The sequence below is a fragment of the Dendropsophus ebraccatus genome, chromosome 3 (genome assembly GCF_027789765.1).
Source record: "Dendropsophus ebraccatus isolate aDenEbr1 chromosome 3, aDenEbr1.pat, whole genome shotgun sequence".
NCBI classification, from domain to species: domain Eukaryota; kingdom Metazoa; phylum Chordata; class Amphibia; order Anura; family Hylidae; genus Dendropsophus; species Dendropsophus ebraccatus.
In genome coordinates, this window is record NC_091456.1 from 34360982 (window position 1) to 34387735 (window position 26754).

A 26754-nucleotide genomic window follows, 5' to 3' on the forward strand; every position below is an offset into this window, starting at 1 on the left:
AAGCACTAGAAGCGCTCGTTTGCTCCTGTCGGTCGGCCCATGGAATAGGGCCTATATAGAATCAGCCTCAGGGCAGGGTGTACTATTCTAAAACTTACCTTGGAAAGATGGTACCAGGGCCTTAAGGTCAGAGATATTCCAGCTCGACTTGGTCCCAATGTTTGGTAGGTTAATAAACACAGAGTTATTATCTCGGCTAGGCTTTAGCCTAAGGAATGTCCTTAAATTTAACCCTACTGCCAAAGCCACCTAAGAATTTAAAAAAAAAAAAAAAAAACACCACATGATGAGAAATTATTTTGGGAGACAAAATTTATCAAACATGGTGTAAAGTAAAACTGGCTCAGTTGCCCCTAGCAACCAATCAGATTCCACCTTTCATTTTCTAAAGCATCTGTGAAGAACAAAAGGAGGAATCTGACTGGTTGCTAGGGGCAACTGAGCCAGTTCTACTTTAACACCAGTTTGATAAATCTCCCCCAATAGGTACTTATATGTGTATATGAGGAGCAACGTGATTTCTACAGTATGTATATGTTACAAAGCTCAGAAGAGTAGTGATCGACGCGTTTCGTGCATGCACACTTAGTCCTGATCGGGACTAAGCGCGCATGCGAAACGCGTCGATCTGTGCAGACATGTGTCACACCATTTTTTTTTTTAACATGAAGATTTAATAAAGATTTTAGAATTTTAACCTTTGGAGTGCTGGAATCATCCCCTGTTTGTTGCTATTTCCATGGCTGTTGTTCAATGCAGTGAGAAGAACGGACATTGTTTGCCTTGACTTCAATGCAACACATTTCTCTATGACAAGAAGGGCCGTTGTTTTAATTGAAAACAATGTCCGTGTCATAAAAAATATGTTTTGTGAACAGAGCCTTACTGTGAACTATTGCACCTTATCATAGTTTGAGCGTACCCATGTGTACAGGGTTACTGTGGCTCGTCCTCAGGGGTACAGGCACCCTAATAACTGCATCTCATACTTGAACTGTCTGGATAAAGTGGATTTCCAGAAATACTGATGTGAACTACTCCTTGCTACTCTGGCTTCCTGCTGGTAACATAATTCAGTATTCCATGTTCACATGTAATGATGACATTTACGATACCTTCCCATGTACCACAGCGTGCTCTCCATGTAATATGACCTTCCCAGGTGCAGACACAAACAGTTCTCTACCGGCCATCGCTGTTTTTCCTATAAAAAAAGATTTATAGCTGTTAAATATATCCCATGCTGATCGCAAGTGATGAAGATGGAGAAGGTGTAATATCACGTAACACCACTATGGATGAGATGGCAGTGTGCAGTGCGAGTATAACAATGAAGAGGCCGCCAGCACTGACATACCTTCTAATTGATAATGATGATGATGACCTATCCTAAGGCCAACAAGTCTAAATATCTCCGCAATGGCTGGGTTAACGCTGGGGGAAATATATATAAATCTCAGTCTGTCCACTGCTTTTATAGCAGAGAGGTGGTCAGTAACCTAAACAATGAACTAGGAAGGAAGAGCAGCATATAGGGAGAAGTTTATTAAATTTATGTATTTGCAAAAATATTTAACTATTTAAAATATTTAAGTCTCACTGGTTTAGATGGGAACACCCCATTGCATTGAATTCATTGCAGTCAGCGTCTGTTCACCAATGTAGTGGGAACATAGGCTTAGGCTGGGTTCACACTACGTATATTTTAGTCAGTATTGTGGTCCTCATATTGCAACCAAAACCAGGAGTGGATTAAAAACACAGAAAGGCTCTGTCCACACAATGTGGAAATTGAGTGGATGGCCGCCATTTAATGGGAAATATTTGCTGTTATTATAAAACAGCGGCTGAAATAATGAAATACTGAATAATATTGAAATATTGAAATAATGGCAGTTATTTACTGTTATATGACGGCCATCCACTCAGTTTCAACATTGTGTGAACAGAGCCTTTCTGTGTTTTTAATCCTCTCCTGGTTTTGGTTGCAATATGAGGACCACAATACTGACTGAAATATACGTAGTGTGAACCCAGCCTTAAAGGTTTATCCTTAAAGGGGTTATCCAGTGCTACAAAAATATGGCCACTTTCTTTCAGAGACAACACAACTCTTGTCCCAGTTCTGGTGCGGTTTGCAATTAAAGGGGTTATCCAGCGCTACAAAAACATGCCCACTTTCCCCCTACTGTTGTCTCCAGTTTGGGTGGGGTTTTGAAACTCAGTTCCATTGAAGTAAATGGAGCTTAATTGCAAACCGCACCTGAACTGGAGACAACAGTAGGGGGAAAAGTGGCCATGTTTTTGTAGCGCTGGATAACCCCTTTAAGCTCCATTCACTTCAATGGAACTGAGCAGAAAAACCCTGTGCAAGCTGGAGACAATAGTGGGGCTGTCTTTGTAGTGGTGGCCATGTTTTTGTAGCGCTGGATAACCCCTTTAATCTATATATTTACACCCACCCCACAAAACCACTGGAACCGTTTGTTTGCTGATATGAAGTCCTTCCCATTGTCAGTGTCTTTTAAGATGCTCCAGGTGCCATCTTTTTTTCTGCATCAGCGGAGTCAATGAGGTAAAGCCTAGAGCCTGCAATGCTTCTTGGGTCTTCCTCTCCCCGTTCCTTGTCTTTTATAACGCCCCCGGGGAGGATCTTTCCTATTCAGTGATGGTTGAAATTTTGTACATGTGCCGTAGGGGTCCAAAGCGACGCAGGCGCACTGTGGCCGGGATTCTGGTTTTTGCTATAGGGCATGCACAACATTTCAACCAACGCTGAATAAAAGAAATCCCACCCAGGGACGTTACTAAAGACAAGGAGGGCGGAGTGGAAGACCCAAGAGGCATTACAGGTCTAGGGCACGGATGCTCTAAGCCCCGCCTCATTGACACCTCTGCTGCAGATCAGAAGAATGTTTTTCTACCACAAAGATGGCACCAGGAAGACACGGACAGGAAGAACAAACTGTATTGGTGCTTGGAGGGGGTTGAATATAAAGTCTCTTTAAAGTGTCACTGTCATATTTTTTTTATTTATTTATTTTTTTTTGCAGAAATCAATAGTACAGGTGATTTTAGGGTGCGTTCACACCTACAGGATCTGCAGCAGATTTGATGCTGTGTTCAGTTATTTAAATGAAATCTGCTGCAGAAAATCAGCTGCAGATCCTGTAGGTGTGAACGCACCATTAAGAAACTTTTTAATTGGATTTATTAGGCTAATATACGATTACCTGCATTCAAAAAGACTTTCCCCAGGTCCCCCCCTCCTCTCTCTCATTTACTGCTCATTATCAGGAAATCACATCTTGTTGCATCAGACATGCCCCTGTCTGTTCTATGGAGGGGGGAGGGAGATTAGTCGGCAGCAGTGAACAAAGGATTACACAGTGGGAGCTATGTGAAAGCCTCTATTCAGAGGTCAGAAAGGTCAGTGCTGACTTCAGAGGAGATAGTCCGGTGATGTAGCTGTAAATAAACTCTTTTTTGTCCTGTTTTGGTGCCTCATCTCCCTCCACACCTCCCCTCTCCATAGAGAACAATGAAGACAAAGGGGAGAGCTTCAAACTGCTTTCTCATGATAAAAATGCATTTTTCGGCTAATAAACACAATTGCAAAGTTTCTTAAAATCGCCTGTACTATTGATTTCTGCAAAAAAAAAAAATAAAATCAAACAACAGTGACACTTTAACCTCTTAAGGATGCATGACGTACCCGTACGTACACGGAAGAGGTGTTCAGAGCGGGGCCGTGCGGCGACACCGCTATGAAATGCCGCGGTTCCGGGTGCCGCTTGTAGCCCGGGACCGCGGGTATTAGCGGGCACGGTCCGATGACAGCTGCATCCAATTACCGGACGCAGCTTATCCCTGGTGTCTAGTTGGTGAGATAGTGGGTTGTCCCAAAGGAGCGATCTCTGTACTTGCTGCTGGCCGGGGACCTCTCCAAGATGGCGCCGTCCCCGACTCAGCACTTGTTTGTTTTCGGCAGCAGCAGCCGAAAGCAAACGAGTGCCGATCACATTGATCTTTGCTGTATAAGTATACAGCAAAGATCTCAATGAGAGATCATAGTGTATATACTAGAAGTCCCCCAGGCTACGTAGTAGCCAGTGATTGGCTGAATCAACACTTCCTGTGGGAACCAAATGTGTAAAAAAAAGGAAAAAAAAAAAAAAAAAAAAGGATTGTTATAAGTAAAAAGCCCCCTCCCCTAATAAAAGTTTGAATCACCCCCCTTTGCTTTTCCCAGGTTTTAAATAAAAGTAAATAAATAAATATGTTTGGCATTGCCGCGTGCGTAATCGCCCAAACTATTAATTAATCACATTCCCGATCTCGCACAGTAAATGGCGTAAGCGCCAAAAAATCAGCGCATTTTTGGTCGCATTAAATCCAGAAAAAAATTAATAAAAAGCGATTAAAAAGTCGTATATGCGCAATCAAGGTACCGATAGAAAGTAAATATCATGGCGCAAAAACTGACACCTGACACAGACCCATAGACCAAAGGATAAAAGCGTTATAAGCCTGGGAATGGAGCGATTTTAAGTGACATATTTGTTAACAATGGTTTGAATTTTTTACAGGCCATCCGATACAATATAAGTTATACATGTTGTATATCGTTTTAATCGTAACGACTTGAGGAATAACAAGTCATTTTAACATAGGGCGAATGGTGTAAAAACACAGTCCCCCCAAATAAAAGAAATGCGTTTTTCTTGTTCAATTTCACCACACTGAATTTTTTTCTGGTTTCGCAGTGTACTTTATGCAGAAATTCAGCCTGTCATTGCGAAGTACAATTAGTGACGCAAAAAATAAGGGGTCATGTGGGTTTCTAGGTGGAAAAATGCAAGTGCTATGACCTTTTACGAACAGTGGCTCCGTCCCTAAGAGGTTAAATTAGGCATACTCACCAGCCCCGATCCCCCTCAACCTCGGAGTAGCCAGTGATTGGCTGAATCAACACTTCCTGTGGGAACCAAATGTCAAAAGGAAGCAGGGAGCAGTGGGGACCGGGAAGCGCCTGTCAGGACATCAGTAGTGGATCGAGGAAGGTGAGTTATTTTGTTTTTTTTTTTACCTGTACGGACATTTTGTGTGCTCAGAATAATAAAGCTTTACAGCTACAATACTATTCTGTAGCGGTCACGCTATATGTAGTGACTGCACAGCTACTCACACACACACAGCCATTACCTGCCCGTCCAGCTGTCACCCAGTCCAGTCACAGTCTCTGCTACACCGCTGCCTGCCTACATCCCCGGCGCGCTCAGCCAATCAGCAGCCGCCGCTCCGCTTCCGCCTTTCCTGCCAATACATCGAGGCCACGCCCACCGCTGCTCTCAAATCCCGAAGAAGAAGCGTGCTACAGCCCCAATCTCAGGTAATCGAATGCCGATCTCTGAGCCAATCAGCGGCGATTGTGTGACATGAGGGCAGGAGTTCCCAACCAATCAGCTCTATCCTAGAGCGTGGGCCGAGGTGTGGGCGGGGCGTGGAGCGATGGCTGCCGCTCGTTTGTTGTTACGGAGAGCCGTGCGAGGTGTGACACAGGGAGGGCGGCTGTACAGTGGTGAGGGCGCCCAGGGGAGGTGAGAGGAGGCCCTATACCTGTCATTACAGGATGCTTCTATCATTGCGCTCCATATACCATCTCCTCGTACGTACAGCTACACCTGTCACACGCGCATGCGTCTACAGCACCATTCACCACCTTCTAAACTACAATTCCCAGCATGCCCGAGACCGGAAGTGTAGTTTTGCCATAGGCTGGTGTAAACAGACAGGCATCACATATATCCTGAGTGCAAACAGACCTGTAATGCTCCCTAGGTGCCTCTTGTGCAGATACTCTGGAATAACATGGATAATAAGTAATCCTCTCCATTATGTGCATGTGCTCAGTGGTCCTGGATATTCATGAGCAGCAGCAAACCCGGGCCCCCAGCTGCTGATCAAAGGCTGTAGGTGTTGTTCCTGCTACATTTGCTCCTAAGTATTTATGTTCAAGTTAGATCGCGCTGCATTTGATTACCGGTGGCTGACGATGTTGGATGCAGCCATAAGGAGTCTTGGGCCATAGACTGTATCTATGTTTTCCAGGACTCCCTAGGGCGGCATTCAATATCCAAGAGGCTGCCACACAAATGCCACGGCCACTTCATGTAGCTGATAAGAAGGGAATGCCAGGAGTTGGATCCCCCACCAAACTAAGGACCCTATTACATGGGATGATATGCGAATTTAAATGCTAATGGGTTTGTGTAAATGCAGGCAACGTTCAGACGACCAACGAGAAATCGTTCATGTGTCACTGAGCGTTGATTTTGCGCTGACACCAAAATCATCATTAGTCGTTCGCTAATCGTTCAGTGTAAGGCTATGTTCAGACTGCGTATGAGACCGGCCGTTCCGTGACCCGGCTGGTCTCAAAAAAGATATTTAGCGCCGCAGCGTTCTGATGCGGTAGCTGAATAGCGGCCACAGAAAACGAACATGTACGTTTTCTACGGCACCGCTAGGGATCACGGCCGGAGTGTATACACTTCTTCAACAGCCGTGATTTTTACAGAACTTATTTAATGTGAACATGGCCTAATAGTCCTATTCCACGGAGCGATAGTCGGCCCGATTCAGCCAATTATCGCTCTGTGTAATAGAGACAACGATCAGCCGATGATCGTGTCATTGGCTGATCGTTTATTTAGGTTCAAACCTAAAATCATCGGGCACTGACTCTGCATGGAATAGGGATGTGCAGCGGGCGACCGACGATCCCACAAACACCATACATTACCCACACATGTTGCAGGGCTTCTCCTGTGCTCCTTCTTTCTCCCGATCCCGCGCAGCAGCAGCTTCGGTGCGGCCTGTCTTAGCTGACAGATCGCTCCGGACCACCACGGCCAGTGATTGGCTGAGCGGTCAGCTCAGGCAGGCCGCACCGAAGCTGTTGCTACGCGGGATTGGGAGAAAGAAGGAGCACAGGAGAAGCCCTGAAACATGTGTGGGTAATGTATGGTGTTTAAACAAGGGCTGCAAGGACATTGGTAACGATGTCCCTGCAGCCCTCGCTAAACGATTATCGGGCCGCGGAATAGGCCCAGTGAAGGAGCGCCGATCTAGTTGATCGGTGCTCGTTTACATTATTGATCGGGCCCCCATCGGCCCGTGGAATAGGACCCTAAAAATATTATCTGCCAAATATTTAAAGCCAAAGTCAGGAATGGATTTGAAAAGAGGAGAAATCTCAGGCTTTCCTTTATGACCTGATCCCTGTGTATAGTCTGTCTTTTGTTTGTTACAACTGAATAGGAAAAAAAACAAATCAATGCAATGTTTCTGAGGTTTTCCTTCACGCCTAGCAGAACAGTAACAGCTTTAAATGAGGAGGCCCATGCAGAGCAACCGATCAGATGAGGAACAGGATATAATGGTACATATTATAGGATGTCTACACCCACTTTCAGATGAAGGACTTCCTCCCATAGTGCAATGGAAACTTGGATCATGAGTGACCTGTAGCAACATATTATTAACACGGACAGCGAATGAAGAATTTAGAAGTCGCCATAGGCAAGCCTATGCCATATATATATATTTTTTTTTCTTTTTTTATTAGGAACTTATTGCGTTTTTAGAAAAAGAACGACAAACACCCTAGAAAGGTGCAAAAATATATGACGTTACAACATGGGCATTGACAAAAAGATTTTGGTCAGAGCTTGAATCAATAGGAAGCCAACAAGGCCTAAGAAAAGGGAGGGAAAGAGGATAAAAAGGAAAAAAAAAAAATAGGGGGAATAGTGCGAAGGTAAAGGAACTGAGAAGGAAATCCCATCACTGAGCTTAAGAGCTATGTATTCAGCAGTATGTCAGCAATGTTTCTATTCATTGGCAGCAAACAAAGATCTTAAATTGATGCCCATAACTTCCATAGTTTCAATTTTCCTTTATATACTGTGTTAGGCTGTGTGATCGCGCCATAACATGTTGTCACTGCATTATCTGGAGAGTAATGGTATATAAGTAATTCCGCTCACCTTTGCTGTATTTTCTTGTAGCTCCCCACCAGAAAAGAAAACAAAGAGGTTCCCAAAGATCTACACAAAAACAGGCGACAAAGGTCTGACTTTTCTGACCAGTCAGTGGTGACAAGAGTTGTTTGAGTGCAGAGTGCGTGTAATGTATTGCATTATTCTATAGGCTTCTCAAGTACATACACCGGAGAGCGGAGGCCAAAAGATAATCTTGTGTTTGACGCATTGGGAACTACAGATGAGCTGACCTCAGCCATAGGGTAAGTTGTCATCGTATGGACCCTGATCAGAAAGTAAAAAGGCGATAGGAGATATTATTGTAAATCCAGAACCTGGGCATTCAGATACTGGTACTGGAGCCTCCCACCAGCCAGGGTTCCTGTAACTGTATACATAAACAGGATTGACTGTTCAAGTTCAGCCACCACTTTGTTTCAGATTTAAAGTGTCACTGTTTAGTTTTTCTCAGAAATCAATAGTCCGGGCGATTTTAAGAAACTTTGTAATTGTGTTTATTATGCAAATATGCCATTATCTACATTCAAAAGACTTTCCCCAGGTTCCTTCCCTCTCCTCTCCCTCTCATCCACTGCTCATTATCAGGAAATCTCAGTCAGGCCCTGTCTGTTCTATGAATAGGGGAGGGGGGAGGAGGGAGATTAGTTGCCAGCAGAGAACAAAGGATTTCACAGCGGGAGCTAAATGAAAGCTGGTATTCAGAGGTCAGAGAGGTCAGTGCTGACCTCAGAGCAGATAGCCCGGTGATGTAGCTTTAAATTAACTTTGTATTGGAAGACACAGAAAATTTTATGAGAGCTGTTCAGTCCATCTCCCTCTCAAGATGGGCAGTGTCCCTGGCCAGCTGTATCTGCACTATTTGTGCTCTCTGTGAGGCCAGGAGAGTTAAAGGGGTTATCCAGCAAAAATCTTTTTCTTTCAAATCAACTGGTGTCAGAAGGTTACATAGATTTGTAATTTACTTCTATAAAAAAAAATCTCATGTCTTTCCATACTTATCAGTTGCTGTATGTCATGCAGGAAGGGTTTTATTTTCAGTCTGACACAGTGCTCTGCTGACATCTCTGGCTGGGACAGGAATTGTCCAGAGCAGCAGCAAATCCCCATAGAAAACCTCTGTTGGCACTAAAGTCAGTGCTTATAGACTTTCTCTTTTGTAATTTGTTCTTAAAAAAAACTAATAAAAACATTGAACCAGAAAACCTCTCCTGCTCTGGACAGTTCATGTCTCAGACAGAGATGTCAGCAAAGAGCACTACTGTGTCAGACTGAAAATAAAACCTTTCCCTACAGGACATACAGCAGCTGATAAGTATGGGAAGACTTGAGATTTTTTAGTAGAAGTACATTACCAATCTACATAGAAAAAAGATTTTCGCCAGACAACCCCTTTAGTCACAGTAAGGTCACGAGTAACTTGACACAAGTGCAAAATCAGTCGGCCAGGGAGTGGTTTAAAAAAAAAAAAAAAAAAAAAGCCTTTAAAAAAAGGAGTCTATTGGCATCAAATACATGTTTAGCAGGGTGGTTTGTGTAAGCAAAAAGCGAGGTAATGCTGCATAGTTTGTTCTTATTTTCAGGCTGGCCAGAGAATTTTGTTTAGATGCCAATCTCCAGTGTGTCTCAGAACTCGAGAAGGTATTTGTTAGTTTCATTATATCAACTACATTTCCCTCAATGCATCTAGGTTTTGCTATTCAAAGCTGACAGAGCCAAAATTGATGTTAAGTGCCAAAAATGTCTCCGTTACAGATACAGTGTATGCTGCAAGATATTGGGGCAAATATTGCAACACCTTTATCCTCCGCCAGAGAAAGCCATAAAGGTAAATTTGTCATTCTCAAAAAAGCTTCAGTACTTTAGCTTTCCTAAAAGGGTATTCCGCTATCAGAAAAACGTATTGCAAAACTATTAAAACCCCCCCCCCCCCCATGTGATGTCACCATCACATATCAAGTGACCAGACCCTCCAGCCTCCATTACCATCTCCCATGTCATATTCATCTTTATTGGGACATTGAGAGAGTGCTGCCTTGTTCTGAGCAATGCTACAGAAAGAACAAATAGGGAGTGAATGCAGCAGATGCTGCAACCCTGCTGTGTAATAGTCTGCAGTGAAATGAGATGTTCAGCACGTACAGTGATGAAATACAGAACTAGACAGGAGAGAAAAAAAAAAAGAAGTGCCAGGGTCATGTTTTGTATTCTCTGCACGGGAGAACTGCAGCCAGTCACTGACATCAGCAGTCACATGCAAGAGAAAATACATGTGACTGTTGAGGCTATAACCCTAAGGAGCCCCCCCCCCTCCCTCCCTCCCCAAGGGATTTGAATGGTAACTCATATGATGGTTTAATTTGTGTCCCAACTCTTTCTGCAGTGAAGACATCATTTAATGAAGAGCCTATTCAGGAGCTAGAGGAATGGATTGACAAGTACACAGCTCAGCTTCCTCCACTCAGCTGCTTTATTCTGCCTGTACGTTCTACGCCATTGTCATCTGTTATGATAGACTATGCTTGTATTGTCACCTCACTGTCCAATTTCCCACCTGGGACACTTCTAAAAGACTAACCACTTATTTTTTTATTTATTTTTTTAGTCTGGAGGAAAGGCCAGTGCATCATTACATGTGGCCAGAGCAGTGTGTCGGAGAGCAGAAAGAGTGTGAGTCCATTCTTCTGTATCAGCCTATTCTTTCCATACAACACTGTGACCATCACCACAGCTAGCCACTTACGTTGGTTTATCTCTCTTAGCTATAGTTTTTTTCTCTTTTACTTTTTCTAGGACTTTCAAGATACTGCAAATGGGAGAGGCAGATCCAACAGTTGGGAAATACTTGAACAGGTATAAAGTGATTTTTACTGTTTTCAGAAAGAAAAAAAAAAAAAAAAGTAAAACCTTTGCTAACATTTTAAAGAAACTCAAGAGTTTCACTTTGATGAAATATTACAATAGGGAAATGTATTGATGGTCCTCAGCTAAAAATATAATCTGATCTTTTTCAGGTTAAGCGACTACCTTTTCACATTGGCTAGATATGCAGCCCAGTCTGAAGGCAGAGCTGAGACAATCTACACCCGAAGATACCCATGAGAAGATGGGGTCAGAATAACTACCCATGCCATGCACAGTGGATGCAGCTTGGAGTGAGGAGACTATACATTGGTTACACAAGATGTTTGAAACCTATGTAGTTCAGACTCAATAAGCTGGCATCTTTCAGATCTATAAAAAAAAAATATATATATATATATATCATTTGTTACCTAAATAGGTCTCTTAGCAGGTGATTGGGGGGAGAATAGCTGCGGGGAAAGCCAAGCTCTCTTCAGCAGAAACATATGGCGGCCCAGCCTCTCAGTGGCAGCCAGGTACAAATTTAAGATTGCCAAGAAACAAAGTTTGTAATACAATTTTGGAATTAAAATTGTTACTGCTATTGGAAATTAAAGTTACTGACACTGTTGCCATTGTTTGTGTACGTGGAGTAAGAGAACCAGGACTTCTCCCCATCAACTCTTAACATGATCAAGTATTAAAATAGTTACAGGGAGGACATTTATGAAGGCTGCGCCACTGGCGTACACCAGGGAGAAGGCACAGATTCACCCCTTCTCCCTGGCGTACACCAGCTGTATCCCCTGCTCACCTGATCCGCAGGGGGTTGGCTCCACCCACGCCTGATTTATGCCAGGTCAGGCCGGTTTCACCAGTACACCAGTCTTCATGAATGTCCCCCTGGGTTATTAGAAAGTGAAAGCTGAATTATGCTAATCTATGTGAGGGAACCTTTTATACATTGAGTACCTGTCAGAAGAACAACACAGAATTTATGAAAATAATTAAATAGTTTAATTAAAATACATATGGGGTGCTACACCAGCAACATACATATACAAAGCCATTTAGTTACACCACGACTACGCTCTTATCTCTGTTCTTTTAAATGCCAAATAAATGTTTGGTTTTTAAAAGTATCTGACAAGATAGTGACCTCCAAAACCAGGGGGTAAGCAGCAAACACATAAGTGCTAAAGCATATAAGTGAAAGAAGATACACAGCGATAGGGTTTATACTTCCCCATGCATATGTAAAGCATTTTTCAGTGCCCATTAAAAACATTCAAAGACACATTGCCAAGACTCATCGATATTGGCTACAAGTCTTAATGCTTTTCAGTGCGGACGTGAATCAATATCTAGGCCATAACATTCATATGCCTCCATAGGTCATGGAATGCAGCTTTTAGACAACAGTGGCTTCATGAAAGTCTTTACAGTATACAACACCATGTTTTTGTTCTGGAGATAGACGTGGCCCACTGCATGAGACGAAGTTGTTTCTCAGCATATGGAGGATAGCGCAGGTAAGTGACACATTCAATGGCCGTATTGCGCAGGAGACAGGCTTTGCTGTGAGAGAAGGTGTCAAAGCTGAACTTACCACCGTATATGCCAATACCACTGTTACCTAGGACAAAAGACAGGTGGTCAATAGTAACCAAAAATAATGTGATCATTAAAAGGGAATCTGTCACTAGGTTTATTCCACATTAAATGAGGGCAGAATAAACTAGTGACAGAAATGCTGAACAGATCGGTGTATTACTTACATCATTCTGCTCAGCGGTTCTCCTAATATGCAGGAGAATAGGATTCTTGCCACACCCCTCCCCCCAGCTGCTGATTGACAGCCGACTGCCTATACACAGCATAGATAGATAACTGCCAATCAGCAGGACCATAACTGCACAATTGTATATACTCACCCACACCTCCATAGGGCAATCTGGTGTACAGACTTTGGACCATACTGTCATTGGAACAGAAGCTTCCACTACAGGTTTTGTCCATAACATCTGAAACGACCTAAAGCCAGGAGGGACATACTTTAAAATACTTGCCAGTATACAATCATAGAAATTATAAAAAGTTGAATTATGGACTGCATCAGGAGGGGCAAGACTTTATGTCACATGATCACTATGTTGTACTACAAATTAATGTAGTCACTCACATCTTGCAAGGCCTAAAGCCATGGTCACAGATGCATTCGTGATGGGATTTCGGGAGCCAAGCCAGCCCAGCAGCCAGGGTGACAGGTCCCCTTCAAAGGGAACCTGTGGGCCAAACCCCACCCTGCCCCGGGATACAGTGTGGAATAGTTACCCTCTCCTCGTGGTCCTCAATATGCAAATGAGCAGAGAGGAGTCCAATACATTTAGGAAACCACTGGAGCAAACTGATCTCTACTCACTTGCTTAATGAGCGGCGCGGGACCTCGAGGAGAGGGTAACTATTCCACACTGTATCCCAGGGTAGGGTGGGTTTTGGCCCACTGTCATGGCTGACAGGTTCCCTTTAATCCTATGCTGGTTAAGAAAAAGATACTCAACACATGTGGGGGGTGATATATGAAGACTGGTGTACCCATACGTATACCTCTTCTAGAATTTGGCCTGACCTGCTCCTGCTGTGTGGCAGGCGCTGAAATCTACACTTACACCTGAGCAGGTATAAATTTCTGCCATGATTTACACCTACGAGCATAAAATGCTGTGGAACTAGACCTAGGGGGTTGTCGGCGGGGACGGGTCACTTCCATATCAAATAAAACTATTTACATAGAGATTGTGTTGGTCTCACTTACTGCAATTGTAAGTATAATCTGCGGCATAAAGATACAACAGATAGGCAAGGCTTAGAATCCATTGAAGATTTTTATGCTCCTGTAAATTGGAGTTTCTTTGACCTGTGCTTTGGAGCAAAATTACCTGTGGGTTGTTAGAATAGACATATACAGCTAACGGTCGATCTCTCTTATTGATGAACTGAATTGCTTCTTCTAAAGTCTCTACTGTCAGGATGGGGAGGACTGGCCCAAGAAATTCTTGTTTCATAACAGGATCCGATTCCGTCACATCGATCAGAACTGTTGGAGCTAAACAACAGAATAAGGTGCAAAATATGGAAATTAGTATGTAATCACTGTATTACACTCATAAGATTTAAAGTAAAATAAAGAGAAGCAGATGCACTAAAAAAAAAAAATAAGAAACCTAGTGCCAAAATGAACAGCTAGATAGAAGAGCTAATGATACTGCTGCTGACCTAGTACACAGATTCTGCAAATATTTGCTGGACCGCCACTACTTCATAGCTGAGGTTATACATCGGTAGCACAGCAGTTACCGAGGTTTTAGGCAGATATGACCAGAAGTTTGGGTGCTTCTAATTCAGGAGAATAGAAGGAAGCGCAATAGGGTTCTGGACTGGATGGGCTGAACTTGGTCAACTGTTCCACAAAGACCATTGTCCATTCAAAAACGTATCATATTCTAGGAGACCATGGAGGCATGTAATCTGACTAAGGATACTAAAGGGTTACTCAACAAATCCAAAATATCATCATCTTCTTCCATGGTCAATGAAGGAAATAGGTCATGCCTTATAAAACTGTAGTTAATGGATTAGAGGCAATATACACTCAAAAGAGGTCTTGTAAGTGAATCCATAGAGACTCCGTCCTCTAAGGGAGAAGTGCAGGGTCCAACATCTAAGCCCGCAGATTGGAACCAGAGATTATATCTCAGCTGGAAGTATCTAAACTGCAGGCGGGTAGGAATGGATACCTTCTCCTGTAGTTGAGGGAAAGTAGCAATCTTATCTATCAACTCATTACAGCCAGTGTTTTTGCACCTAAAGCCCCTATGACACGAAGCGATTATTAGCCGATAATCGTCTTGTGTCATAGAAAACAACGATCAGCTGACATGCACGATGTAGGCTGATCGTTGTCTTTCTACATGTTGAAAGCTTAACGATCCCGATAGCAGTGATATGCTGCCGTCGCTCCATGTAATAGGTGCAGACCACCGCCATCTTCCTAGGGCTGCCCGGATGATCCAGCGAACACCTGCAGCTCCCAGCACTTACCCGCTTGCTGCCAAGGCATGTAATAGGGCCGGGAGCTAGCGGAGAACGAGGAGCAAGCGAGTGCTGACCTGACAGGTCGGTGCTCGTTTGCCCCTCTGAATTGACCCGTATAATAGGAGCTTATGCTGGCTCCTCTACCATAGTCAGGGATGTGCAAAAAAGTACCAAAGGCAATCTTGTATTATACCATAGGGGAGTATTAGGAGATCAAGTTGAAGACTGAATCTGAAAAAAAAAAAAATCTCTTAAAACCTGCCCCACACTTTAATCTGTTAGCAGTGTAATCCTTGGTCCGGAGCACCATTAGGAGCACTGCCCCACCCCCATAGCGCCAAGCCGGCCCGCTCTTTCTAGTGATAATCATTGAGCGGTCTAGATCAGTGCTCTGGACCGAGGATTACACTGCTGAAAAAAATTGTTGGGGAACATAGTGTAATAATGGCAGACGTGTTTGTCACTAGATCGATCCTTTAATTCCAAAGTCAGAACACTTTTTCACCAAACTTGTCAAGACCTAATCCTTACCGATATATCGCTCACTCTCATCAGTCTGTCCCCCGAGGACCACCTGGCCACAGGATAGAAAATCCTTAACTCTTCTATATTGGTCCAGACTTGCCATGCGCCCATAGTGCTGGGATTCTTGTGGGTTTTCCCCATAGAATTCATGGGTGCATATTTCCAGCTCCTGGATTAGACCATCCCGAATATCCAAATGGCACAGAATATATTCTGGAGCCAGTGAATTTTGTCCTGCATTAATAAACCGTGCCCATGCAATCCTACGTGCGGCCAAAGCAAGATCACATGACTTGTCCACATAGCAAGGATTTTTACCTCCAAGGACCAAAGATACAGGAGTCATATGTTTGGCTGCCGCTTGCATCACCTGCCTACCTGTCATACGATCACCTGCAACATAGCGGATGTGTTAGTTGACTTAGGGTTTGTTCACTGTATACATAATTAATTTTTTTATTTTTAACTTCTGAGACCTAGAACTACAATGTATTCTCACAGCTGAGTTTCCATCCTAGCTGTCTTTTTGTAATCCTCCCCTATTGCATTGTAATACATTTATATATTTCAATCATATTATATAGTATACAAATAAAAAATACCTATATAGAGGATGTGGTCAAATTTGTGCTCCAGAATTTCCAGTAGTTCAGAGTGTTCTCCAGGAATTAGCTGGTAACAATTCTAAGAGAAATTTAAAAAATAAAAAAATAAATAAAAAAATCAATGTGCTAAATCTGACTCAAAAATATGAAAAAAAAAAAAAAAAAAAAACAACAAACACACACAACCACATGACATGGCCAGAACAATAGAACGGGGATTTTGTCTTGAAGACTTCTAGGGGTTTTAACTTTACTTGTCCCATTTCTACAGAATGGCGGATAAATATGAGATGGGGGGGGGGGGGGGGTTCGACCTCTGTGCCCCTTGGAGATCTCCAGATCGGTGCCCCAACTCCTTTGTTTTGAATAGAGCGGTAGGTTGAAGCGTGACCTGCAGTTCCATTCATTTTCTTTGAGCCGCTAGGAAGAGCCGAGTGCTGTTGTGATTTCCTTCTCACTACAGGAGATACTCTCCATGGCCACTTTCCCCCTACTGTTGTCTCCAGATTGGGCGGGGTTTTGAAACTCAGTTCCATTTAAGTAAATGGAGCTCAATTGCAAACCGCACCTGAACTGGAGACAACAGTAGGGGGGAAAAGTGGCCATGTTTTTGTAGCGCTGGATAACCCCTTTAAGGCCCTATTACACGTAGTGATTATTGGCAGTTACGCCGATAATCGCTTTGTGTATTTGTAACATTTAGAGGCAACGATCTGCTGACATGCACGATGTTGAAAGACTAACGGTGAGGATAGCAGCTCTGTGTATTAGGAGCGGCGTCAGCAGACCCCCGCTATCTTCTATGGGCTGCTCACCCGGGCATCTCCCCTCCCCCACACTTACCCGCTCGCAGATGTGTGATGTGTGTAATATTGCCGGCAGGAAAAGAGAAGCGAACACTGATCTGACAGGTCGGCGCTCGCTTGCTCCTCTGAATCAGCCCGTGTAATAGGGGCTTTACAATGGAGCCCATTGTACTGGGACTGAAAAGGCAGTGCGCCAGGGAGTATAGATTGAGTCGCACTCTTCTCCAAGCTTTATCTAGTTGTCAGGATAACAAGTGTTGGTCATGTTACTGTAAATTCTGTTTACGCCTTTCTTTTACCTATTCTAGTATGCAGGTTTAAAAGGGTATATTCGTTAAAACCCATAGCCATACATACATTATCCAGATGGAGAGGAAGCAGCGCTTGCAGCAGTTCTGCAGTGTGAGAACAGGTCTCAGACAATTTCAGTACCACAGCGTTACCTAGCAGAGAAAACAAGTGGATCCTAGTTAGACCAAAACACCACAAGTTATGTTACAGTTACGCATAATATTGTTCTGAGATAAACTATTTTTGTTACAAAAAAATATATACAGGAAAATAGTCCTGCCGTCAGCATAGTTGTAGTTCAGTTCCATTAAAGGGAATGGAAATGAATTGTAATACCACATACAACCTGGGGACAAGGGTGGCGCTGTTTAGGCAAGAATGTAGCTTTATTTTTTCTAATCCTGGATAATCCCTTTAAAAACCAAAATTATTTTGGCAGCTGAAGGCTCTCGATCATGGTGGATCAGGTAGGGGTGCACCATGAAACATCTCTCCTGCTTCTTAACCATCAAAGAATGGATCATCAATGGAAATATACAGATTGTACCTGCTACACCTCAAGCAGATCTAGGAAACAAGTCACATGCCTAGAAGAAACTGGAGCAAAAACGTACCTGCAGCCACAGCTCCAATCATTGGTATGAGACAAAGCTGTACCGGCAGGCTCCAGCCCCCAATGATCAGCACCACACCTACCGGTTCTTTCTTCACAAAGCAGCTATCCAAAAATGAAGTCTTAAAAATAAGGTAAAATACATCAGTGAACAGTGCAGGTAAGGGGTAACAGACACCAAGCATGACTGTGTGACCCATACCATACTCTTCTGGACAGGCTCAGGAGTCATCCATTGTTCAAGGTTATTCATTGCGTAAATGGCTTCATTTTTCACAGTGATGATCTCCGATAAGATGGTTTCAAACCTGGGCTGCAAGTGATAATGCATAGGGGGATAGGGTGACAATGCATGGAGGACAGCATGACAATGCATAGGGGAACAGTAGGAACAGCATGACAATGCATAGGGAGACCGCATGACAATGCATAGGGAGACAGCATGACAATGCATAGGGGGGACAGCATGACAATGCATAGGGGGGACAGCATGACAATGCATAGGGGGGACAGCATGGACAATGCATAGGGAGACCGCATGACAATGCATAGGGGGACAGCAGGGACAGCATGACAATGCATAGGGGGACAGCATGGACAGCATGACAATGCATAGGGGGACAGCATGACAATGCATAGGGGGACAGTGCAGAAGACTGGATTGATATAGGATAATCTGTGCAACAAGAATCTATATGGAATTTGTGTCATGGAATCCGCAGGGCAGATTTTCATTGTTTGTGCCATTGGCTCAGATTTACTAAACCGAAGTCATGTTCTAAATTTTCCTGACAGATTTTTTTTTATTTTGCATTGAAAAAGGCAACGACAATTTCAGAAACCTAAAAAGAGGGCTTGTCCTTTGTTTTCTTTTCATATGTCCCAACGTGTTTACTAGGGCTACATTCACGCCTTCTGTAGTTTTGATCATAATTGCAGATCTGCAATTATGGACAAACTTAGTGCCCATTGATTTTGATCGGGCCCTAGTTTTATGGATCCACAATCTGCAAAAGTTACTGACAGGCTCTAGTATGTAAATGCTGTAAGGCTGTAAATAAAGCACAGATTGTTCCTTAGAAGTCTATGGGAGTGTCCATCATTTTTGTGGATCTGTAAATTTTACAGTAGAAATGTCCATAGTATCTCCAAATACATGAAATATGGATAATCATTTTTACTTTCCCCTTTTTTGCTGATCCACAAAAAAATACAGATGCAATCCCGGTGAATTTTTTTTGCAGATGATTTGCAGACATTATACAGTCCTGAAAAACTACTGAACCTGGATGTGTGACTGTAGCCAAAGGGTTTTCCTGTACGTTTTTGTACATCTACTTTGCACTTAGCTGTCTAACTGTAAAGTGCTTGTTTTTCACATTAGTAGTGTGATGAGTGAAGATTGGTGAAAAATGACACAGGTAGGTACACACACAAAACTAACCGAATACACTTAGGGCAGTCAGACATAATAAATCTAGAAGGATAAGATGCCAATGTGTAGGGTTTTAGGAAATCCAATGATTTTGCATCAGAAAATACACCTCATATCCACCCTGTGCAAACATACCCTTATACAGTACTACATTTTTACTTGGTTTGAGCTATTAAGACAATGTAGGTTAAAAGGTTAACCTCCTTAGGCTCAGGGCCATATTTACCACTAGGCACCCGTGGTCCGGTGCCTAGGGCAGCACTTTTCAGGGGGGCAGCACCAGGGAGCAGGGGGAAAAACAACTTTTTTTTGTTTCTATTTTTTTAGTTTCTCACCTCCCATTCAGACTTACCAGTAAATCGAGTGTCTTTTCGAGGGGGGGGGGGGGGGGTAATGGTGGTATTGGTCAGGTCTGGTATGGCAAAACCACGCTCCCTGTTACCAGGATTAGTTGCCATACGCCTATTGGTTACCGCATGAGGGTCTGGTTTTGGCTGCATATGGTGACGCACAGTAAATGTGGGAACGCGGCCCAAGACTTAAAGAGGACCTGTCAACGGCTCCCGACCCCCAGATAGATCCCCTTATAGTTACCTCATGTCACTGAGTCCCGCTGCCGGAGCCGGTCCCGGGACGGAGATATCCCGGTGAGAAGCCGGCGCGCGCGGTGTGGAGATGAGTCCAGCGTCCATAGAGAATGAATGGAGCCGGACTCCTCTCTGCTGCGCGCGCACGGCTCCATTCATTCTCTATGGACGCCGGACCTCTCCCCACAGCGCGTGCGCCGGCTTCTCACCGGGATATCTCCGTCCCGGGACCGGCTCCGGCAGCGGGACTCAGCGACATGAGGTAAGTATAAGGGGATCTATCTGGGGGTCGGGAGCCTGTCACCCCGGCGCGGGGGGTGACATGTCTCCTTTAAGATATTAGTATAATGTTCAGAATCTTGAAAATGATGATGCTAACTGGTGAGTGAAGATGGAGCGTCTTCAGGTGTAGTGCCTAGGGCGGCAGCAGCTGTTGGTACGGCCCTGCTTAGGCTGCATTTGAAAACTGCAGAAAAACGCATGTAAAAAATAAATAAATAAAACACAGGTTTTACATATAACACTGCAGCATAAAATTATAAAACCATTGACCTTGTGCATATCCTTCTCCAGGGCTGCAACAAATTCCGTCTCGTGTCTTTCCAGCATGTTCACCACGGCTTGGAGTTGTTTCAGCCTAAATGAGTAAGACTTTGTTTTTCCTGAAGAAAAGGCCTCTTGGGACTTTTTCAGAATGTCTTCACATAGGGGTGAGGTGGAGGATTTTCTTGTATTATTGTCACCAGTCACTGACCTGTGTGATACCATTATATGTCAAAAGAGCAACATGCTCATGTATACATAAAAAATAGAAAGGAGACAAAGTATTAAAGCAGAACTCCGGGCTGGGGTGATTTTTGGAAGAGTGTTGGGGAGAGTGAGAGCATTTTACTTCTTTCATCCTCCCCCTCTCCAGCACTCTGCCAAAAATCACCCCAGCCCGGAGTTATTCTTTAACTCTCTGTTTTCAGGTTTTTTAGGTCTTTGCCGTGTCTAAATCTTTACCACAGTCATAGGTCATGGTGACTGTGTACAGTCATGGCCAAAAGTTTTGAGAATGACACAATTATATTTTCACATGATCTGCTGCCCTTTGGTTTTTATGTGTGTTTGTCACATGTTTTTATCACATACAGAAATACAATTGCAATCATATTATGAGTAACAAAAGCTTATATTGACAGAATGAGTTAATGCAGCAAGTCAATATTTGCAGTGTTGTCCCTTCTTCTTCAGGACCTCTGCAATTCTCCCTGGCATGCTCCCTGTCAGTCCATTCTTGCACAATCAATGCTTGCATTATGTCAGAATTTGTTGGTTTTTGTTTGTCCACCCGTCTCTTGATGATTGACCACAAGTTCTCAATGGGATTAAAATCTGGGGAGTTTCCAGGCCATGGACCAAAAACCTCAATGTTTTGTTCCCTGAGCCATTAGTTATCACCTTTGCTTTATGGCAAGGTGCTCCATCATGCTGGAAAAGGCATTGTTGATCACCAAACTGCTCTTGGACGGTTGGGAGAAGTTGCTCTTGGAGGACATTCTGGTACCATTCTTTATTCATGGCTGTATTTTTAGGCGAGACTGTGAGAGCCGATAGATTGTTGACTGAGGCGCAATCTTTCTAGCTGCGATACTCTTCCCTGTTAGGCTATTTTTGTGCTGTGCAATGATGACTGCATGTGTTTCTTTAGAGATAACCATGGTTGACAGAAGAGAAACAATGATGCCAAGCACCAGCCTCCTTTTAAAGTGTCCAGTGGTGTCATTCTTACTTAATCATGACAGATTGATCTCCAGCCCTGTCCTCATCAACACCCACACCTGTGTTAATGAAGCAATCATTGAAACAATGTTTGCTGGTCCTTTTAAGGCAGGGCTGCAATGATGTTGAAATGTAATTTGGGGGATAAAGTTTATTTTCTAGGCAAATATTGACTTTGCAAATAATTGTTGTTAAGCTGATCACTCTTTATAACACTCTGGAGTATATGCAAATTGCCATTTTAAAAACTTAATCAGTAGACTTTGTAAAAATTAAAGGACAACTCCGGCCAAAACTATTTTTTAATATGTTATTATTTACGGAAAGTTAGACAAATTTCCAATTTACATTAATTATGGGAAATGTACATATAGGGCTATTTCCCTTAAATTTAGAAGATCAGAGAGACTTCAGATTCTCTAAAAAGAGATGACGTCACGAACCGGGGGTGTAATTACAATGGAGTGTCCAGCAGGGGCGCACTATATATAGAAGTCAATGAGTACCATTGACTTCTATATATAGTGCGCCCCTGCTGAACACTCCATTGTAATTACAATGGATGTGTATGTAAATGTAATACAATATACAGTGTTTTTGATTGAATACATTTATGGAATACTTTGGTGTCCTTGCTCCCCAAAGTATTCCATAAATGTATTCAATCAGTACATAACAGTAACCCGCCAAGCCGCCGCCCGGCGAACCCCCGCCGCTCTGGACTAGACTCAACTACTACTCTCATGGTGATGGGAGCGTAGTAGCTGGGTTATATCGCCGCCACTGATGCTGCTGCTGATGGGCGCAGGGGGAGCCGCTCATCACTGTGCAGCTATCATCCTCCTCCGGCCAAACTTTACACTATGTAATGGCTAACTCCCCGCCCGGCACTGCTCTCCGATCACACGTGCCAGCTCCCGGTGCTTCCTGGTGTCCCCGGCCGGCATGTGTGATCGGAGAGCGGTGGCCGGGCGGGGACCTGCTGCAGATATCACTATCAGATATCTGCAGCAGGTGCCCCCACCTCCATGGCTGACATTATCCTACAGTGTAATGAGAGCAGATGACTGTATCTAATCCCACTGTGTGTGATACCATCTGCTGGGGCTCTGTATCTAATCTTACATTGTGATACTGTATGCTGGGGCTCTATCTGATCCTGCTATGTGTGATACATCTGCTAAGGTGCTGATCAGTGAATGGAGGGACCCAGTCAGGGAGATGAGGGAGGAGGCCACGCCCACTTTCTCTCAGCCAGGAGAAAAAATCATTTATTCCTCTGAGCCAAACAACTGGGGATATCTCAGCGAGCGTACATGCTATCAACGCAGTTTAGGGCTCTTTTTAAAGGGTAACACATGGGCTTTTTATTTGAGGAATTGAATTTTTTGGATACTGAAATTATAGTTACGCTTTAATGTACATTAGAAATTTGTCTAACTTTCCAAAAGTAATAACATATTAAAGAAGTCCGGCCAAAACTATTTTTTTAATATTTGTATCCTTCTCAAAACTTTTGGCCATGACTATAAACCTTAGACAGAAAAACACGAATGATGTATTTATTTTTTTCTTATTTACATTTGAGCTAAAACTAGGAGTGGATTCAAAAGGAATGAGGAATATAAAAGAAGGCCTTATATGTCTACCTGCCGGATCCACTTCTGGCTTTGGCTCAAAGAAAAAAAAAACACGTCACAAAAACCTGTGTGAATTCTCCTGAAGGGGGACTGAGTTATAGCGATTTGCCAGCAGTCTTCCTGCTTTTTGTCAGTTTCTCATTTAAGTGTAAATTACCATAGGCATTTTATCCCCTGGATTTTTTTGAAGACTTTTTTCAAGTCATGATTTTTTTTTATCATTTGATCTCTATTGAAATTAAGAAAAAATGCCAGAAACAGCCACCAATGTGCCTATAGACATGATTTTTGTGTGCCATTTGTACCCTTCTATAGAAGGCTATGGGGGAAAACTGCCAACATTTTCGTGGAAAAATGCTAAAAAACCCTGCCATCTGTGTATTTCATAAGACATTAACCTCATCGCCCCCAAACCGCTAACACCGCTAACCGCTAACTTTTTTTTTTAAGAAAAAAGGCTAATCAGATTCCCACATCGTAATTGTAGCCTAAACTATGCCCCCATTTCTTCACCAATAATTCACCCGGCAGCACTGACTATTGGTGACCACACAGGAAAGTAGTTTCAGCCACATTCATGATTAAATATGTGGGAACACAGCCTAGCTGCCTATTATACTACCATGCAGTCACTAGTCACGGCTCTGCCTGTCAATCATCCCCACAGTGTGCCCTGACAGGCAGAGCGCCATGACCAGTGACCGATGGCTCCCCCGCCCAGATGACTAGTTGCCACCCCTCTCCAGGCATAATAAAACATTTTTTTTTCCCTCTTTGTAAAAATACCGCTTCAGCCATGGCTGGTGTGCTGCACAGTACATATATACTGTGCTGCTGGGAACCATATTAACGACTGGTTCCCTTTAAGTTCCATGCTGATTTTTTTTTTGTGCAGGCTACATACCAAACCGCAACACATAATAAATTTAGAAAGCCATTTACCTTCTTAAAACCCTAAACCAGCGGGCGGGTGATGGAGAGGCATTCATGTTATCCATTGTTCTATTCATTACTTGATCAGCTACATCAATCTGGATGAAGGGAAAAAAAAAATTAGAAAAATAGTATTTTTGTTTCAGTTTAGGCTTGGACTGCTTTCACATTGCCAGAGATTTTAGTGTTGTGCTGCCATGTAAGGTGCCGCTACCCAAATTATCAAAAAGCCATTTAGCATCAATCCAGCATGATCATGGTAAGCTGCGTCCCACAGCGTGATCACATTTGCTCTTCTTATGTAAGATGTACGCCCTGGAACATGTGATCCCAGTGGCATGGACTAGCTTTCAAACCACCACCGTTTTTTCATGTATACCGGCCTGCTCTATGCAGTAGAGGCTGCACCAGCGCCCCCAATGTAATCATATCCCCTCCCCTTAGTGATGAAGCCAGACATGATTCTAATGGGGGGGATATCATTACACTGAGGGCGCCGGGCCCACCTCTAGTGCATAGAGCGGGCCAGTGGACATGAGGAAACTGACATCGAGTGCGGGAACCAGTAAGTGTTTTAAAAAATACCCGATCTCAGCTCTGCTGCCAACCAGGTAGTGACAAAAAAAATTTCACTACTCCAACTGGTACATTCCCTTTAAATGTTTTTGCAAATACGTTCATTTAGAAAACGTCCCTTCCATTTTTAGTAGCTAATTGTTTCGGTTACCATTACCAACCACCACTCTGCTCTAAAAGCAGTGATCTGGATGGTGTGTATATAGCTACAGTATAGATATTATACAGCGCATATTCTATCACACATACATACACACACACTATAGGGGAGATTTATCAACCATGTTGTAAAGTGAAACTGGCTCTGTTGCCCCTAGCAACCAATCATTTCACTTTTCACTCCTCACAGACTCTTTGGAAAATGAAAGATTGAATCTGATTGGTTGCTAGGGAAAAAATAGCCAGTTTCACTTTGTTTGATTGATCTCCCCCTATATTTTTTTATACATCTAGAGAGAGTATACATAAACAATATATAAAAATATGTACGATATAGCTATGTATATACCAGCCAGACCACTGCTTTTAGAGCAGAGTGGGGGTCCGTAACTCAGAAAATGAGCTAATAAAAATGGGAGGCGGATTAACTTTACCATAGGCCCCGAGCTGTTAAACAAGCTTGGGCCCCCTAACTCTACTGTACCTATGGCAACACTAGCATTGTGTTCATAGTACAGGATAGATAATCTCATGATACCTTGATTTGTGCAAAACTGTGGTAAAAAAAGCTGCGATTTTTGCAAATCATGGCAGAACTGTAGCCAGGAGACAATACACCACTGAAAGTATAAGTCCCCCCAGGAGCTCAGGGCCCCGGGCTACTGCCTGAAAACGACCTATTATAATCCGCCACTGGGAGGGAAAGAGCAGCATATCAGGAGAAGTTTGCTAACGGAATGTATTTGCTCTGCGGATATTCCGTAGTGTGCACATACCCTTAAGCAGCAAGGTCAGGTCCTGCCAATGATAGGCATAGTCAGGATAGGAAAAACATAGGGGGTTTATTTCAGAAACAGCGACACACCTGGCTTCAGGTTGTGCGTTTTTTATTCACTTTAATGGGACCATTGTGTTTTTCTAGGTCTAGACAAACCCTTTAAAACATTTTGTAAGGGAGGGAGGATTTAAGAGTGATATGGGAATAAGAAGTATGTACTATTATGTAATTATATAATAAAATAAAAACCCTTTAAAGGAAACACATGGTAGCTGAAGCTGGTTGTGTAACAGTCCCCAGCATAGCTATATACAGGTGTGGCTCCTGGGGGGTTACTTACATTAAACATAGTTTTATATATTGTAGTTTTTCTACGCTCCAAACAACGTGATCCACATAAGTGGACAGAAAACTTACATAGTCATGACACAGGAGCTGGTCTATTTCCAAGGTCCTTTGGGAACATACTCATCTGGATACAACCATGACTGCTCATGTCAGACAGACACAAGCCATTCAACTAAACGGCATTACACATTCAGGTTTTGTCATCCAGTTGATAAAGCCAAAACCAGAGGCGGATCATACTGGGGCAATAGTATAAAGGACACAGAGCACATCTTGGTTTTTGAATCCACTCCAGGTTTTAGCTTCAAAAACTACATCTCAAAACCCAAACATGTAATAGCCGCTGTATAGGACCATATGGGCTTCCGTATCACTGTAAAGCCAATAAAAAAAACCTGTGTAAGCTGAGGCCATGTGTTGTATTTTTTTAGCCAAAACCAGAAGTGGGTCCAAACCAGCAAAAGCTGTAACTCTTTCTATTATAGTCTTGCTATGTGTTGATTCCACTCCAGGTTTTGGTTAAAAATACTAAACAAAATACTACATGTGACCCCAGCCATACAGGTGTTTAAGTGTCCTATTCATTACTCTGATTATACTTATTTTGGGATAACAAAAGCCAAGGACACATTTGGTATTCCTTAAAAACTTTAAGAAAAGTACATGGTCTCATAGGTTCTTAAGTTAAGTCC

The 26754-nt window shown here is 43.1% G+C and overlaps 2 protein-coding genes across 10 annotated transcripts in view; one reads left to right on the forward strand and one right to left on the reverse strand.

Annotated features, from left to right (window-relative positions):
- Window positions 1-26187, reverse strand: part of MVK (mevalonate kinase) — a 37117-nt gene extending 10930 nt beyond the window's left edge. The window contains exons 1-13 of one of the 8 annotated variants that reach the window (XM_069961365.1): window positions 26132-26187; window positions 24211-24299; window positions 20417-20618; window positions 18045-18155; window positions 17844-17964; window positions 17296-17381; window positions 16130-16211; window positions 15534-15920; window positions 13847-14013; window positions 12842-12941; window positions 12517-12543; window positions 1116-1204; window positions 99-249 (exon numbers count right to left, since the gene is read on the reverse strand). In XM_069961365.1, the coding sequence (XP_069817466.1) occupies window positions 99-249; window positions 1116-1204; window positions 12517-12543; window positions 12842-12941; window positions 13847-14013; window positions 15534-15920; window positions 16130-16211; window positions 17296-17381; window positions 17844-17964; window positions 18045-18155; window positions 20417-20618; window positions 24211-24278 (1591 nt within the window). In that variant the 5' untranslated portion in view covers window positions 24279-24299; window positions 26132-26187. Of the gene's footprint in view, window positions 1-98; window positions 250-1115; window positions 1205-5205; window positions 5319-5619; window positions 5700-12516; window positions 12544-12841; window positions 12942-13846; window positions 14014-15533; window positions 15921-16129; window positions 16212-17295; window positions 17382-17843; window positions 17965-18044; window positions 18156-20243; window positions 20263-20416; window positions 20619-24210; window positions 24300-25026; window positions 25093-26131 lie in introns of those variants that run through there. The other 7 variants (XM_069961363.1, XM_069961364.1, XM_069961366.1 and 4 more) reach the window with 7 other exon arrangements.
- On the forward strand, window positions 5458-11538 carry MMAB (metabolism of cobalamin associated B). 2 transcript variants are annotated; one of them, XM_069961372.1, is made up of 9 exons: window positions 5458-5600; window positions 8073-8134; window positions 8215-8308; window positions 9647-9704; window positions 9819-9891; window positions 10447-10544; window positions 10669-10733; window positions 10857-10916; window positions 11078-11538. In XM_069961372.1, the coding sequence occupies exons 1-9, from the start codon at window positions 5512-5514 to the stop codon at window positions 11163-11165; spliced, it is 687 nt and encodes a 228-aa protein (XP_069817473.1). In that variant the 5' UTR covers window positions 5458-5511; the 3' UTR covers window positions 11166-11538. The 2 variants fall into 2 exon arrangements, with proteins under 2 accessions (XP_069817473.1, XP_069817474.1); XM_069961373.1 differs by lacking the exon at window positions 5458-5600 and adding an exon at window positions 5687-5972.
- Window positions 26188-26754: the final 567 nt, after the last annotated feature.

Excerpts from the sequence above, each read along its gene's own strand:
- MMAB (XM_069961372.1), top strand. The coding sequence starts at position 5,512 with ATGGCTGCCGCTCGTTTGTTGTTACGGAGAGCCGTGCGAGGTGTGACA. Across the intron at positions 9,705-9,818 it reads GTGTCTCAGAACTCGAGAAG|ATACAGTGTATGCTGCAAGA; the intron begins GTATTTGTTAGT and ends TCTCCGTTACAG. Across the intron at positions 10,545-10,668 it reads TCAGCTGCTTTATTCTGCCT|TCTGGAGGAAAGGCCAGTGC; the intron begins GTACGTTCTACG and ends TTATTTTTTTAG.